The sequence below is a fragment of the Pongo pygmaeus genome, chromosome 18, assembly GCF_028885625.2.
Source record: "Pongo pygmaeus isolate AG05252 chromosome 18, NHGRI_mPonPyg2-v2.0_pri, whole genome shotgun sequence".
NCBI classification, from domain to species: domain Eukaryota; kingdom Metazoa; phylum Chordata; class Mammalia; order Primates; family Hominidae; genus Pongo; species Pongo pygmaeus.
In genome coordinates, this window is record NC_072391.2 from 50,412,617 (window position 1) to 50,430,668 (window position 18,052).

The window sequence follows — 18,052 nt, forward strand, 5'->3', positions numbered from 1 at the left end:
CTATGCATAAAATAATTCTACTTTTTTAACATAACTTTTCTTTTCTTTTTTTTTTTTTGAGATGGAGTTTTGCCCTTGTTGCCCAGGCTGGAGTGCAATGGTGCAATCTCAGCTCACTTCAACCTCCACCTCCTGGGTTCAAGCGACTCTCCTGTCTCAGCCTCATGAGTAGCTGGGATTACAGGCATGCGCCACCATGCCCGGCTAATTTTGTATTTTTAGTAGAGACAGGGTTTCTCCATGTTGGTCAGGCTGGTCTCAAACTCCCGACCTCAGGTGATCTACCTGCCTCAGCCTCCCAAAGTGCTGGGATTACAGGCGTGAGCCACCAGGCCTGGCCTAATATAACTTTTCAAGTGAAAATGAAAAGAACTTGTTTCAGGTAACTTAAGGATGTTTAAAATTGTTCGCTTAAGGTGTTTTTTTGAAACGGAGTCTCGCTTTGTCGCCTCGGCTGGAGTGCAATGGCACGATCTCAGCTCACTGCAACCTCCGCCTCCCAGGTTCAAGCAATTCTCCTGCCTCAGCCTCCTAAGTAGCTAGGATTACAGGCACCCACCACCATGTCCATCTAATTTTTGTATTTTTGTAGAGACAGGGTTTCACCATGTTGGCCAGGCTGGTCTCGAACTCCTGACCTTAGGTGATCCGCCAGCCTTAGCCTCCCAAAGTGCTGGGATTACAGGCGTAAGCCACCGCGCCCGGCCTGTTTGCTTAAGTTTTATATATACATATGTTCTTAGGAAAGCACTATTGAGAAGAAAACTAGTTACTGATACAAATTCCCTGTTCAATATTCAAGGCATTACACAGTAGATTAATCAGGCAATTGAATTAGAAATTTTACACAGTAGTTTGATTTATTTGTGATTGTCTTAAATTGAATATTATATTTTTCCCAGGAACAAGTTGATGAGTGAACAAGTAAAAGATAATATTATATAGCAGTCACCAAGAGTCTTAAGCCAATGAGAATATCATAAGCCATTTTGTCAGCCATGACAAATGCTTGTCAGCAGAACAGTGTTTGGTGGTCCCCTTCTGCAGGAGCCCTTGCAGCAGTCCACCAGTTCAGGGGCAAGAAAATGAGTCCAATTAAACATGAGCAGGAGCTGGGGTCTCTTGTAACAACTCCATAGGCATAACTTTCAGGGTTGCCGCAAGGAATGTGCCCAATTCTAAGAGTTACAAGAGTCACCTAATCGAGAGAATTATGGTATCCTCATCAGGTATTTATAGTTCTGCCAATCCAGATGAAGTCTACCAATCAGGCATCATTTAAAAAATAATGAGTAATGAAGTCAGGCATAGTGCACACCTGTAATCCGAGCTACTTGAGAAGCTGAGGCAGGAGTATCGCTTGAGCCCAGGAGTTCTGTCCAGGCTGTGCAACACAGCAAGACCCTGTCTCTTAATAATAATGATAGGTACTATTTTTATATTCTAGGTGATTTTTTCCCTTTTTTTAATCATTTGTTTTTACTTCTAACATTTTCATTTTCAGATGTTTCTGAATAATTATATAAGATCTTTATATATAAAACTATTTTATGCAGTCTTTTTAAAAAATGATTATAATTGTTCTTAGCAGAAAGCACTACTCACATGAAAGCCTATGATGAAGAAAGCGTCGCGTCACTGAGCACTACCCAGGATGAGACTCAGGATAGTTTTCAGATGAACAATGGCACACCAGAGCCTGCTTACATCTTACAAGGTGGATATATGCTGGCAGCCTCGTATTGGCCAAAGGTAAAGAAATAATTTCTTATTGGGATAGGTCATTTTTTAGTATTTTTCTATATTGCTTCAATGGTAGATATTCTTACTATGTGGAAAAATAGGTCAGCGTAAAATGTAGGATGACATTTTGGTGTTAGCTCCAAAAGTATAAATTACTGCTATCAAGTAAATAGTTCTGCTTTAATGTGTATGCTTCTCAACATAACTTTAGAATGTTTAGAATAAAAGATAATGAATCCTTACTTTCAAGTTAATCCTAAAGTGCTTCTTTATGAAATAGGTGCTTTTGACTGAGTCTCCTTGAAGAAGTTTACTGTAGCCAGTTGTGACCTAGAATGAAAAGTTCATTTAAATACATGTACATTCAGTGGAAGAAGAAAGATTGGATTAATACAATTTTTCTTCCTTTTTTTTTTTTGAGTCGCGCTTTGTCACCCAAGCTGGCTTACAGTGTCACAATCTCAGCTCACTGCAACCTCCGTCTCCCAGGTTCATGCAGTTCTCCTGCCTCAGCCTCCCAAGTAGCTGAGATTACAGGCACCCACCACCCTGCCTGGCTAATTTTTGTATTTTTAGTTGAGACAGGGTTTCACCATGTCGACCAGGATGGTCTCGAACTCCTGACCTCAAGTGATCCGCTTGTCTCGGCCTCCCAAAGTGCTGAGATTACAGGTGTGAGCCAGTGCACCCGGCCAATTTTTTTTCCATTGTGTGACTAGACTAGTGCTGGAATACTTACCTTTAAGAATGAGGTTGGGAAATGGGAGAATGGAGGGTTTTCTCCTCTTCTGTATACATCTAAGTTGTTTGAACTTTTTATTAGGAGTCTGTATTACTTTTTAATTATAACAGCAAAAATAAAACTATCTTTGTGGTATAATTTTTTGTCTGTTTGTTTGTGAGACACGGTCTCACTCTGTCACCCAGGCTGGAGTATAGTGGCACAATTTTTTAATTTTTTGCAGAGACAGGGTTTTGCTATGTTGCCCAGGCTGGTCTCAATCTCCTGGCTTCAAGCAATCCTACCACCTTGGCCTCCCAAAGTGCTGGGATTACAGACAGGTGCGAGCCACCATGCCTGCTTATGGTATAATATTTTTGAACTTCACCAAAGGGAATCTGTACTCAAATAACTTGTTGCAGAATTGTAATATGTATATAAGAATATGTATGCATAGCACATACACATATGTTGAACTAGGGTTAAATCCATAAAGACTCTTGAGCTATTTGATCTCCAAAGGTCTGACTTAATTATTAAAATTATACTCTGATGTTGCATGCTTTTCTAGGATCGTGTGATGATCAATAGGTTGGACAGTATTTGTCAAACAGTTCTGAAAGGAAAGTGGCCTTCAGCTAGAAGAAGTTATGATGCTAACACAGTGGCTTCTTTCTATACCACAAAACTGCTGGACAGCCCTGGAGCAGCTACGGAATACAGCGAGCCCAGTGTACCCACTCCCCCAGGTGCTGGTGTTAAAGAAGAACATGATCAGTCAACACAGATGTCAAAGGTGAAGAAGCATGTACGAGAAAAGGAGTTTACAGTGAAAATCAAAGACGTATGTGTATTTTTATTGCCCTAGGGCCTGATTGCGATTGCGGTGTGCAGCATGCTTTTCCTGCAAATGGCTGCCTGCTCTTACTCTTCCTTCCTTCACATACCTGTTTCTTGGTATTTGGATTATTTTCTTTCTGATATCCAGGTTATTAAACTTGAGTATTCTACTAGAGGGATCATCATTAAATATGTTTTTCTCTTTATGCTTCTGAAAATAGTTCTAATCAAAATGCTTTCTTAAACAGTGTGACAATTTCTAATTGGTTTGGTTCTTTTATATAGTATTTAAATAGTATGTCAGTGTATTTCTGTTTTAAACATTTAGCATGCCCTGTTATCAGTAATGTTTCATTTTTAAATGATTTTTGAAGCTTAACTTATTACTTAGTGTCTAAAACATAGTTAATGTCCTCCAAAATGTCATATGAATAATGTACATAGAGATGTATGTCTAAAGTTGAAAATGTTACAATGTACTAGTCACATCTTGTTTTTGTCAGAAAAGTGTGTAGAGTACTTGTATTTTTTCATTCAAAATAGAAAATTTGGTGTTATTATAGAAATTGATTTAAAATGTTTTTATTTGATTGATTTATGAATGAGAAATGAACTTCTTTGATGTTTCAGGATTTTTACTTCATTTTTTTTCCTCAGTAAAAAAAATTCTCTTAATATCCTGCTATAAGATTTTTTTTTTTAACAGTTTCTGTCTTAATAATGGTATTTGTTTAACAGGAAGGTGGTTTGAAGTTGACATTTCAGAAGCAAGGGCTTGCTCAGAAAAGACCATTTGATGGTGAAGATGGTGCTCTGGGGCAGCAGCAGTACCTCACTCGGCTTCGAGAGCTTCAAAGTGCATCAGAGACCAGCCTCGTCAATTTCCCAAAATCCATACCAGTATCAGGTGAATATGCAAGTAATAATTGTCTTACTATGAAATATTTTCTGTCATGTCCAAATCTTCTTTTATAGATGCTTGTAATAAAAATTTATTTTTCCTTTGTTGGAACCTCTTAAGCCTATAAAGTAATCAATAGAATTTTAAATCTTAATAAATATTTTTTGGAACTTTTAGCATGACATTTTAAAGCATAAAGGGCAGTTTTCATTTTGGGGCCTTGAGTAGTTGGGTGGGAACATCATTTTGTCAAGTTGCCTCATACAGGTAAAAGTTCAAACTGCATTTCAGTATCACAAATTAATGGTGATTGGTAGAAGAAGTTAAAAAGAGAAGTTTTAAAAAAACTTTAGAGATTGTACAGTCCAGGCATCTTCAGGAGACAGGTGTTATCTATGACTAATCCCTAAAAGGTAATCATTCATCCTTAGGGAATACTTACAGAAACAAGTTTCCTTAAATAGCCCTTTTTATTATTGGGCAGCTCAAATTGTCAGAAAATTCCTCTATTTAGAAGTGAATTTTGCCTCCTATAGGATCTTCTCAATTATCGAAGTTCTGTCTTTAAAAGGCAATGCATAATTAACCTAATCCTGTGTCTACATGATAAATCTTAGCATTTTGAAAGCAATTATCAGATCTCCCCTACAAACTGTCTGTCTTCTAATCTTTTGGCAATTTGAATCAACAAATATTTATTAAATACCTAATTGGTGTCCTGTGCTGTGTACTCTGTAGGCATTGAGGAATGCATTAGATGTTGGTTTTAGTTTTTGTTTTGTTTTGGATTTCTGTTGAGATAGTGTCTCACTATGTTGCCTAGGCTTGTCCTAAACTCCTGACCTCAAACGATCCTCCCACCTGGCCTCTCAAAGCTCTGAGATTACAGGCATGAGCCACCACGCCCAGCCTGTTTTTGTTTTATCTTAGTACTTTATCTGTGTTCCTCTAAAAGCGTGATGTCAAGAATTGAGAATGAAAATTTTTTTTAAAAAGTTGAGAATGATACTCAAGATCAACTGAGTCTTAATGTGTGGACTACAACATACTGATCTCCTAAAGTACTAGTTGTCAGTTCAAGCAAATGAATGTCTTGAATTTCCCTTCCTTGTGCATAAAGCTAAAGACTGTACTTCAGTATTCTACTAAGTCTAGTTGCCAAGCAATACATGCTGTATTGTAAGTGTTGTCTTGAATTGATCACCGTTTCCAAATGCTGCTATTACCACTTCTTAAATTATAAATTAGTTTAGCTTCATCAGCATCAGTTTGGTCTCTTGTGGATTCATTAACCATTCAATGTAATTTTCCAATTAGTAGACCTTTAGACATGTATGAATTGCACTTCAAATATGAATCACCCATGCTTCTATTACTGTAGAATAAATCCCCCAAATTATGCTTTACAATTACAGTCACCCAAATTATACCTTACAATTAACAATTTTGTTATCAAGGAGCCCTTTTTTTTTTTCACCAGAAAATGGTAACAAATGGGGAAGATAAGCTATGCGTTCTTTTGCCCAACCTAAGTGGGGCTTAATAATACCACTACTCTTACTGTTTAAAACTCCACTATAAAGTGAGATTGATACTTCTATTGCCTGAACATTTTATTGCTGTTGCAGCTGAAGATTGTATAGCCTTTGCCTATAAGTCATTCTTTGGTAAATAATACTGTTTTTAATAATATCAATAGTAGAGGTCCGGTGTGGTGGCACATGCGTGTAATCCCAGAACTTTGGGAGGCCAAGGTGGGTGGATCACTTGAGGTCAGGAGTTCGAGACCAGCCTAACTGACATGGTGAAACCCTGTCTGTACTAAATACAAAAAAACAAAAAAAATTAGCTGAGCCTGGTGGCGCATGCCTGGATTCCCAGCTACTCAGGAGGCTAAGGCAGGAGAATTGCTTGAGTCTGGGAGGCGGAGGTTGCAGTGAGCCGAGATTGGGCCATTGTACTCCAGCCTGGGCAACAAGAGCGAAACTCTCTCTCAAAAACAATAATAATAATAATAATAATATCAATAGTAATTGTGCCAAGCGTGGTGGCTCACACCCGTAATCCCAGGACTTGAGGAGGCTGAGGCAGGAGGATTTCTTGAGTCCAGGAGTTCAAGACCAATCCTGGCAACATAGCAAGATCCATCTCTGAAAAAAATTTAAAAATTAGCTGGGTACGGTGGTGTGCCCCTGTAGTTCCAGCTACTTTGGAAGCTAAGGTGGAAGGATCACTTGATCTCAGGAGGAATACCTGAGCCATGGTTGTGCCACTGCACTCCTGGGTGACAGAGCAAGACCCTGTCTCAAAAAAAAAAAAAAAAAATTGTAACACGACTTTTGCAGCTATACAAAATATTTAAAATCTCAAGTATTCACCCTAAATAGAGTTATTATCTAAGCATTTTATCTCATCCATCTTAGTAATTGCAAATATGAAATCTAGATCTTTCTTTCTACGTTACTTTTGGGAAACCTGTTAACATTTTTGAGCCTTACTTTTCTTGTTTGTGACATGAAGGGTGTGGGGATGACAGAGATGACATTGTTAGATGTATTAAATAAAACAATGTATATAAAGTGGCCAATAAAGGCTTGGCACACAATGGGATGCCAAACAGATGTTAAAATATGTACTCATAGATTTTAGAATTAGATGTTTAACAGATGCTATTATTAAAATTCTTCATTTTCCAAAGGCTGTGCCTTTTGTATTCTTGTGTGATTACCCCCTGGAAAGCCTTGAGTAAAGATACCAGATGTAATGTAATTTCATTAATGAAGGAGAGTAAAATAGCATAGATTATAACGGGGACAAAACTGAAGAGCTCATTTCAGAAACTACCTGGAATAGTGAATAGAGGATGGCAGAGCCAAGCAACCTGGGGTTTTTAATTCTGTCATTTACTGGCTATTGTGACATTGAGCAAGTGGCTTAATGTTTCCATCTTATTTATAAAATGAGCTTAATAATCCCTCTCTATTTCTGTTTTGTTTTTGATGATTTGAGATAGCATTTGTAAAGCTTAGTACAGTATCTGGCACTTAGTAGGCATTCAATACAAAGAAGCTATTTTTAAAATAGTGTTAATTACATCTAAAATAAAGACAACACAGACTTCAAAGTTAAATCTTACATTTGGATTCTGGCTTAAATGAATTGCTAATGTTTTTTAAAATCAGCCTCAGAAATAAGTCAGGGTAGTATATAATTAAAATGAAGAGTTAGTCAAACAGAATATGTTTGTAAATGTACACTTTGGTAGAAACCAAATGTTTTTTCATAGATAATTATATTAAGTACTTCTATTTTTTATACAGTACAGGGATAGCACTAAAGGTAAAGTAAAAGAAATGTAGGACACTATCTCTTCCTTTTAGTTGATTGGTAGACAAGACCTGCACATTAAAATATTAGACAATACGTTCAATATTTTGCTACACAGAACATTATAGTTAATAAACGTTGGAAAAGAGGAAAGTCATTGCTTTCTGGAAACTTAGCCAGAGTCCTGTGGAAGAGATGGGATTGAACAGGATTTGATAAGAGGACAACTAAATAATTGTCTTTCTAGAAAATAGGGTTGTTAGAAGGGGTAAAAGAAGGGCAGTGAATAGCATGAAACAGAGACTAGATGTCAGGAAAATGGTATGATTTTGTGGTAAGACTGACCTTGCTAGTGTGTAAATTCTTACTGGGACAGATGTGTAGATCAAATCTTGCTTAGGAAAGCTAAATCTTAACTTATGAAAAGCATCAAAAACAGATCTAGGGCAGGGGTCAGAGGTTGAGAATCATGTTGATTCAAGGCAGTTCATTTGTATTAGAATAGGAAGCCATGAGAAGTATGAAACAAAATGGTTACTTACCATATGAATTAAGTACCTTTTTGAAACTGAGATGGGAGGAAGGTTGTGACTTCTGTGAAGTTACACAGCTCGCCAGAAGGCAACACCTTCTTCAGGAATACACAGGACTTGCTCAGTAAATTCTCCTTGAATGACTAGAAATGCATTTTTCATTATAAACATGTAAACTATTTTAAACAACCATCTCACCTTTAATAATACGTCCTTTTAATAAGAGAATTCAAGATTATGTACTCTTTAAGGAAAAGTGTTTTATTCATCTTTGAACCATCATACTGCATAGTACATAGCTGCTTAATAAAATATCTATTAGAAAAATTGATGAATGTGTGGAACTGTTTCATTCACACCCCTTACAAACATTTTTGCTGAGTGCCTACTGAAATGAGAGAAGTCAGTTTAATTTGGTGACTAAAAAGTTACTGGTATCTTAAAGAAAATACCTTAAGTAGGTTGGGGCAGGAATGGACTATGGGAAATCGAAGAACTAGTTACTCATGAAAAAAAGGAGCACAAGAGAGATCAGTCTTTTAAAATTTCTGATGTTATAAAAAGGACAAAGTGTTTTTTTTCTGAGACAGAGTCTCATTTTGTTGCCCAGGCTGGAGTGCAGTGGCGTGATCTCAGCTCACAGCAACCTCCGTCTCCCGGATTCAAGTGATTCTTGTGCCTCAGCCTCCCAAGTAGCTCGTATTACAGGTGCCCACCACCACGCCCAGCTAATTTTTGTATTTTTAGTAGAGACATGTTTTTGCCATGCTGGCCAGGCTGGTCTTGAGCTCCTGACCACAGGTGATCTGCCCACCTCATCCTTCCAAAGTGCTGGGATTACAGGCGTGAGCCACTAAGCCTGGCCAAAAATTTAACATTTGTTTGTTTGAGTTAGGGCATATATTTAAGTTTAGAAAAATCTGGCCAGGTGCGGTGGCTCACGCCTGTAATCCCAGCACTTTGGGAGGCCGAGGCAGGTGGATCACAAGATCAGGAGATCGAGACCATCCTGGCTAACATGGTGAAACCCCGTCTCTACTAAACAAATACAAAAAAATTAGCCGGGCGTAGTGGTGGGTGCCTGTAGTCCCAGCTACTTGGGAGGCTGAGGCAGGAGAATGGCGTGAACCCGGGAGGCAGAGCTTGCAGTGAGCCAAGATCGTGCCACTGCACTCCAGTCTGGGCTACAGAGCGAGACTCCATCTCAAAAAAAAACAAAAAAACAAAATAATGTAGAAAAAGATATTTGGCACAAAAAGCAGAGATAAATGATTTAAAAAAAAAAAAAACAAGCTTTTGAAAGTATAGGAATTAATGGGCTCAAAGAAAGGGGATATGTTTATCTTAGGAAAAAGGCATGCTTCCTTCTCCAACGAAGGAAGAGAAGATGTGTGAATGTCGGGAAAAGAAATAGAGAAGACGGGTCAAAAATTGAAAGAGGCCTAGGTTGTAATTCTTCAGGTTTTTAAATGAGAGGTGGGGATGATATTTTTAGTCCAAAAGTTTCTACATTAAAGATGTATAAAATAAGAACTAACACTTACATATATTTAGGAAAGGGATTACTTTCAGTTTGTTTAAGAACTACATTTGTATCACCATTTTGCATTTTTAATTCAATTAGGTACTTCTATTCAACCAACCCTTGGTGCCAATGGTGTGATATTAGACAACCAGCCTATAGTCAAAAAAAGGCGAGGAAGGAGGAAGAATGTAGAAGGTGTTGACATCTTCTTTTTTAACAGAAATAAACCACCTAATCATGTAAGTAAAGCAGTACTTAAAAACTGATCCTTGGATTCAAAATTCAGTCCTAGTAAATATACATATTATTGTTTTGTGAATGTTTTATAGACTATTAATAAGGAAATTAGAAGTATGCCATATAGTTTTGAATGATATCTTAGAATTTAGCCCTGTCCAAGAGTGATAAAAATTTTAAGTTTAAAAGATTTAGCAGAATTTTTAGCAACAACTTACTTTTTCTCTTCAAAAGTAATTGCTTTATTGAACCAATATTAGAATGATAAAGTATGGAAATAAAGATACCATTTGGTGTTTTTTTACAGGTTTCTTTAGGCTTAACCTCCTCTCAGATTTCCACAGGGATAAATCCAGCACTATCCTATACTCAGCCTCAAGGAATTCCTGATACAGAAAGTCCAGTTCCAGTTATTAATCTGAAAGATGGAACAAGACTTGCAGGAGATGATGCACCAAAGAGAAAGGATTTGGAAAAATGGCTTAAGGAGCACCCAGGTTATGTGGAAGATTTGGGAGCTTTTATTCCTGTAGGTGACACCTTAAAACTCTTGTTATATTTTATTTTTATGAATTGTCAGATCTATCATGATGAAGCATAAATTCTCATCCACTTATGCTAAATATGTGCTCTGCCTAAGACCTAGGAGAATTAGCAGGAAAAAATAATTACCATCCTTCCCATGATACAATACAATGTTATTTTCCATTTTTCCATTCTGCATTCAATGAGTATTTAATAATAAAAATCACTTCCAATATAGTGTACCATGTTAGACCCAGTGAAGGTTGCTAAGGTATAAAACTTCCAATCCTTTCTCAAGCAGTTTATTTTAAAATAATAATGATTATAGTAAACATGTATTGAAACTTAACTATGTGCCTGCAGTTATGCTGACATACTTATGCACACAACATGCATTACCTCATTTAACACAATAACTTTATTACGTGGCATTGTTATAACTGTTTTTTGTTTTTTTGAGACAGAGTCTCGCATTGTCACCCAGGCTGGAGTGCAGTGACGTGATCTCGGCTCACTTCAACCTCTGCCTCCCGGATTCAAGCGATTCTCCCACCTCAGTCTCCCGAGTAGCTGGGACCACAGGTGCACACCACCATGCCCAGCTAACTTTTGTCTTTTTCGTAGAGATAGGGTTTCACCATGTTGGCCAGGCTGGTCTCGAACTCCTGGCCTCAAGCAATCCGCCTGCCTCAGCCTCCCAAAGTGCTAGGAATACAGGCGTGAACCACCGCACCCAGCCTATAACTGTTTTATAAATGAAATTAAAACGCTAAAGTTTTAAGTAAATAGTTCAAGTCCACTCAACAAACAAACTCTTAAATCCGGAGCCCAAACTACTCCTCTTAAGCTCTTCTTCAAGCTATGAGTATAGCTTCTATGCCCCTCCAGATGCACAATGAGTTTATTTTAATCAAAGATGAGGCTGGGCATGATGGCTCATGCCCGTAATCCTAGCACTTTGGGAGGCCGAAATGGGCAAATCACTTGAGTTCAGGAGTCTGAGACCAGCCTGGCCACAGGCCACCACGCCCAGCTAATTTTTTCAATTTTTATTTTGTAGAGACAGTCTCTCACTATCTTGCTCAGGCTGGTCTCAAACTCCTGGCTCAAGCGATCCTCCTGCCTCAGCCTCCCAAAGTGTTGAGATTACAGGTGTGAGCCACCACACCTGGCTAAATATTGCAATCCTAAAAATAATGGGAATCCTGAGTTGAACACTGTAACTTCCTAACATGTTGAAGATAACATTCATTTATTCAGTTAACAATTTTTTATTGAGTGATTACTATGTACTACTTATTTTAAGAGATTGAGGATATAGCAGTAAACAATATAAAGTTTTTGCCCTCATACCTATACTCTAGACTCTGAAGAATTCTCATACCTTTCTCTTTATCACTGCAAAAGGGCCTTTATTAACTTTTTAAACTTGTATATCATTCATCATTTTACTTGCAAATATTTTATCATAATATTTTATATTACTTTATTGTAAAGATTTTGAAAACATTTTTAAGGGCAGCATTTGTTCCTCTAAAGATTATAAGATGTAGTTTGTCTGCTTTCCCAAGGAAAAGCATTTTCCTGTGTAAAAATCACCTTACATTAATGATTTCTTGGATCTCACACTCTATTGTAGTATTTCTGTAGCTAAATAATTATAACATGGTGGAGAGTATACTATAATAAAGGTATGTATAAAGTCTCATGGGAACAGATGTAAGAAAAATTAACTCTGCCTAGGCAGAGTAGTTTCTGAGGAAAGATAAAGAAAATAGAGCTGACATTTGTCTGGTGGATGAAAAAAGAGTTAGTAGGCATTGACCAGGTTAACACAAGAAGAGGATGTTCTAGGCAATATAGAATTATTAAGAAGATGGCCAGGTGCGGTGGCTCACGCCTGTAATCCTAGCACTTTGCGAGGCTGAGGTGGGCAGATCACCTGAGGTCAGAAGTTCAAGACCAACCTGGCAAACATGGTACCCCATCTCTACTAAAAATACAAAAATCAGCTGGGCATGGTGGCGGGTGCCTGTAGTAGTCCCAGCTACTCAAGAGGCTGAGACAGGAGAATCTCTTGAACCCGGGAGGCAGAGGCTGCCATAAGCCAAGAGCAAAACTCCATCTCAAAAAAAAAGAGGATATGACTGTAAGGCATATTCATAAAACAGTGACTAGTCTAATATTCCAGAGTATGTGGAGGAGTGAGTGGTGTAATAGTAAATAAACAATGAACAGAAGAGGTGAATTGAATAGGTTCAGGCCATGATGGGACTGGTATGCTAAGCTGAAGAATTTGAGTGTTGGTTTCCTGAAACTATTTTTAATTGGCTGGAAATACCTGCAAACATTAAGCCCTGTTTTGTTAATAGTTGTATAGAGAAGTAGCATGGTTTGATTGGATGAGTTTTTATTTTTATTGCTAGATATGAGTTGTTGGGTTTTTGTTTGTTTTTGTTTTGAGACAGGGCCTCACTTTGTTGCCCAGGCTGGAGTGCAGTGGCACGATCATGGCTCACTGCAGCCTTAACCTACCATGCCCAAGCAGTCCTCCCATCTCAGCCCCAACAAATACCTGGGACTGTAGGCGTACACCACCATGGCCAGCTAATTTTTTGATTCTTTGTAGAGACAGGGTCTTGCCATATTGCCCAGGCTTAACTTTTTTAATGTATAGTTTGAAGAAAAGATTGATGTGATACTTTTTATTAAAATAATGTTTGGCCAGGCACGGTGGCTCACATCTGTAATCCCAGCACTTTGGGAGGCCAAGGCGGGAGGATAGCTTGAGCCCAAGAGTTCAAGATCAGCCTGGGCAATGTGGCAAAACTTTCATCTCTACAAAAAATAAAAAAAATTAGCCAGGCATGGTAGAACACACCTGTAGTCCCAGCTACTTGAGAGGCTGAGGTGGAAGGAGCACTTGAGCCTGGGATGTGAAGACTGCAGTGAGCTATGATCACACCACTATTCTCCAGCCTGGGCAACAGAGCAAGACCCTGTCTCAAAAAAAAATAAAATAAAAAAGTTTAGATATTTTTAAAATGTAAATAACCAAAAGATAAATGCTATTAAATTACTTGGATCAGCTCATTTTAATATCTTGAATTGTTTTGCACAGTGAAAGACTTTAAAGATATGTCTTTATCTATGTATTTTAGAGAATGCAGCTTCATGAGGGAAGACCCAAACAAAAAAGACACCGTTGCAGAAACCCCAATAAACTAGATGTGAATAGTCTCACTGGAGAAGAACGTGTTCAACTGATTAACAGAAGAAATGCTAGAAAGGTATTTTAATGGTTTTTTCTTAATCTTTTGTATTGATTCAATATTTAAGAGATCTCCAGAACACTATTATGCGGTAGTGTTTTCTAACAGACCTGGAAATGGGTTGAATCTATCAGATTTCTGAGGGAAGACATGCAGTATAATTTTATGCAGTCTAATTTCAAATCTTGCTTCATTAGCTGAGCTATTACATGAAATAAGTCATTTAACACATCTGTGCCTAAGCAGTGCCATTGCACATGATTGTACACTTATACAAGGGCACTACATCAAAAACAGTCATTCTCATCAGGGGTAATTTCGCCTCTCAAGGAATATTTGTCAGTGTCTGGAGACATCTTTGGTAGCCACAAGGAGAAGATACTACTGGTATCTAGTGGGTGGAAGCCAGAGATGCTGCTAAACCTCCTACAGTACATAGGACAACCCGCACAATACCAATTCACAATGTCTGTACTGCAAAGGTTGAGAAACTCTGATCTAAGAGGACACCATTCACATTATAGCCATCATAAATTTATATATTTATCACTGCAATTTTCTGTCAGATGACCTTAACATGTCTTTTTCTGTCAAAATCAGCATATTACATAATTTCTGATTGATGAAACTAGAATGTCTTAAAGTTACCTTGTAGACTAATGCCACCTTTGTGGCTTATCTTCTTTTACTGAATGATGAATGATAGAGTGGAAATTTTTCAGAAATAGACTTACATAGATTTCTTGTTTTATGTTTGGAATGTTTCTCTTTTACCTCACAAAATAAACAATAGAAACTTGTGACACTGTTTTGTATATGTATAGCTTTGACACACTTTTTTATTCTGATGAGCAAGCAACAAAATAAATAGGAAAGAAAAAATGGCTTCAATGTAAGAACATCACATTTCTCATTGCGTTATTTTTCTCATACACTAAATTACCTTACATAGGTCTGGTTCTGATTTACTGTCTGTTAAATGCACTCACTGCTAGGATAAAAATACCCAAAAACATTTTAATTTCTCATAAGAAATATTGGAATTAGAAGAAAACTATTTTAAAATAACAGTTGTTTTAATATTTTTGGGTACACCAACTCTTTAAAGTTAATGTTAATTTTTCCTACAATTTTGTAGAGATAGCTTATTCAGCTTTTGTTAGTATTTTAAAGTATAGCATACATGTCTTAAGGAAAGAACAAGGTGACATTTCAGTAGCATTTTACTTAATTTTGTGCTTGTGTAGATTTTGTTACAAATCCTTCTACTTCATCTTATATCAAAAATTCACATTACTAAATATTATGAATGAGTTTGTCTTAGCCAATTTTAAGGAAATGAAACAATTTGAATTTTTACTTGTTGGGTTTGATATTAAACATTCTAAATTTTATTTTTAATTGTTGTAACTTTATAAGAGGTTTGTTCATGTTCCTTGATTTGTAGAGTTTCTAATTGTCTTGAGTCTCTCGGGTACAGGCTTAAGGATTGATGAGTTATTAAGGAAAAGAATCTACCTGCTAAATCCCCATAAACCCCCAAGAGGGCCTCCATTTTCAATAGAAGCTTAATGAAGGAGATAATAAAAAAGAGAAGACAACAGAATTACAGAGACTAAGTAAATATACTTATTTCCTTAAATGTACTTATTTAAATATACTTCTTTAAATATATTATATAAATAAATATAAGGAGCTGGGGGTGTGGTGGTGCACACCTGTAGTCCCAGCTACTCAGGAAGCTCAGGAGGGATGATTGCTTGAGCCCAGGAGCTCAAGGCTGCAGTGAACTATGATCACATCACTGCATTCCAGCCTGGGCAACAGAGTACCTTAAAAAAAAGTGAGTGAGTGAGTGAGTCTCTTTAAAAAAAAAAAAAAGAAAGAAATAAAGAAATACCATGTAAGAATACTTGTGTTGGGTGCAGTGCTCAGGCCTGTAATGACAGCACTTTGGGAGGCCAAGATGGGTGGATCACCTGAGGTCAGGAGTTCAAGACCAGCCTGGTCCAACATGGTGAAACCCTTTCTCTACTAAAAATAGAAAAATTAGCCAGGCATGGTGGTGGGCACGTATAATCCCAGCTACTCAGGAGGCTGAGGCAGGAGAATCGCTTGAACTTGAAAGTCGGAAGTTGCAGTGAGCCAAGATCGTGCCACTACACTCCAGCCTGAGTGACAGAGTTAAGACTCCATCTCAAAAAAAATAAATAAATAAATACTTATAGGTAGTATAAATGATCATATTAAACCCTGTCTGTATCCTATCAAGATATAGTATTTAATCATTCAAAGTGGTATAGAAGAAATTACTGAAGAAATATTTTTAGTCTCTAAAGGGACGTTAAATTGGTAGGTATAACTGATTTGTCCAAATGTAATGTTTTTAATTTAAATTTCAAAGTATTATTTTGTCTGTGTCATATTATTGCATTTTTTTCCAAATTATTTACTTATGATTGGTTAATTATACATACTTCACATATGAAAGATATATATAATTTTATACTTTTAGGGTATCAATATATATAATCGATAACAGTATTGGTTTTTGAGACCTGGGTTTGTATCCTGACTCTAACATGTACTAGCTAACTTTAGGCAAATTATATAAATTCTCTGAGGCTCAGTTCCTTCGTTTGAAAAATAGAAATAATACTATCTCCAAAGGAGGTAGTGAGAACTAAAATAAATTTTACATTTAAAGTACTTAGCACAATACTTGGCATATAATAACTTATATTTATTATGTGACAGGCATTATGCTAAGGTACTTGAATTGTCTCATTTTATCTTTATAAAACCCTATGAGGGAAGTATTATTGTTATCCCCATTTTACAGATCAGAAAATTGAGGCTGAAAGAGATTTACTGATTTGCTCGAGTTCACATAGCTGGTAAGTCTAACTCTAGAGGGTGTACTTGTAACTAGGCTATATGGCCTGTCCAGCATGGTAGTTATTCATTTTACTGTTCTAGTTATTCTACTTAAAACATTTAAAATTTACATTATCACATGTTTATATATTACATCAGTAGTCCATAGGGTCACGGTGGGACTTTTTAATATAATCATAAAGATTATCTAAGGTGGTTCAAAAAATATGTATTTTAAGGAAATAAACTCTGTAGAGCATACAATAAAGCAATCAAGAGTTTTCTATGTAATAGTGTTTTAGTATTTAACAATCTGTTTCTAATTTATAGGTTGGAGGTGCATTTGCTCCCCCTTTGAAAGATTTATGTAGATTCCTAAAAGAAAATTCAGAATATGGAGTAGCTCCTGAATGGGGAGATGTTGTTAAGCAATCTGTGAGTATTTTACGAATACTAACTCATACATTATTTTCAAATTAGGTACCATTCAATTATATCTTAGATTAATTATAATTAATAAAATATTCCATGAATTTGTGACAGCATTTTTCAGTTTGCAATTTTTATTTTGCAGTACATGTTGCAAATTTATCAGATGCTTCTCAGGTTAGAACAGGAATCAATAAATACTGATTTGTTTTTACATTAACCTCTAAGATACCATTTGAATGATGCCACAAAGAGTAATCAAATATATGAGCAAATATGTAAGGATATTTATCATGGTATACTAGTAAAAAATTGAGAATAAATTAATAGTTCATTAAGATTCTGGAAAGCTATGGAATTTTTTTCTTTTTCTTTTTTTTTTTTTTTTTAGACAGCATCTCTCTTTGTCGCCCAGGCTGGAGTGCAGTGGCGTGACTTTGGCTCACCGCAACCTTCGCCTCCTGGGTTCAAGTGATTCTCATGCCTCAGCCTCCCAAGTAGCTGGGACAACAGGAGCCACCAACACACCCTGCTAATTTTTGTATTTTTAGTAGAGACGATATTTCGCCATATTGGCCAGGCTGGTCTTGAACTCCTGGCCTCAAGTGATCCACCCACCTCAGCCTCCCAGAGTGCTAGGATTACAGGCCTGAGCCACCATTCCCAGCCTAGGTAACTATTTTAAAAATTATGTCTTAGACCTGGTGCAGTGGCTCAACCCTGTAATCCCAGCACCTTGGGAGGCCAAGGCGGGTGGATCACCTGAGGTCAGGAGTTCGAGACCAGCTGGCCAACACAGAGAAACCCCGTCTCTACTAAAAATACAAAAATTAGCCAGGCAGTAGGTCTCCCAGCTGAGGCTGAGGCAGGAGAATCACTTGAACCTGGGAGGCAGAGGTTGCAGTGAGCCAAGATCGCACCACTGCACTCCAGCCTGGGCAACAGAGGCAAGACTCCATCTCAAAAAAAAAAAAAAGAAAAATCATATCTTAGAAGAACATCTAAAGGGAGAGAAAGTTCACAGTATATTAAAATCAGTAGTATTTAAGCTCTTGGGATAGTAAAGCCTACACATATGCTAATGGTGAATAATTGATAGATATTATTCTTACAGGTGTCCAA

The 18,052-nt window shown here is 37.1% G+C and overlaps 1 protein-coding gene across 25 annotated transcripts in view; it reads left to right on the forward strand.

Annotated features, from left to right (window-relative positions):
• CHD9 (chromodomain helicase DNA binding protein 9) overlaps positions 1–18,052 on the forward strand; it is a 275,732-nt gene that overhangs the window by 252,920 nt on the left and 4,760 nt on the right. For 10 of the 25 annotated variants that reach the window (XM_054453479.2, XM_054453475.2, XM_054453480.2 and 7 more), the window contains 7 exons: positions 1,589–1,752; positions 3,036–3,308; positions 4,043–4,211; positions 9,690–9,829; positions 10,135–10,356; positions 13,514–13,642; positions 16,832–16,936. In XM_054453479.2, coding sequence (XP_054309454.2) covers positions 1,589–1,752; positions 3,036–3,308; positions 4,043–4,211; positions 9,690–9,829; positions 10,135–10,356; positions 13,514–13,642; positions 16,832–16,936 — 1,202 coding nt within the window. The other 15 variants (XM_054453482.2, XM_054453483.2, XM_054453496.2 and 12 more) reach the window with 11 other exon arrangements.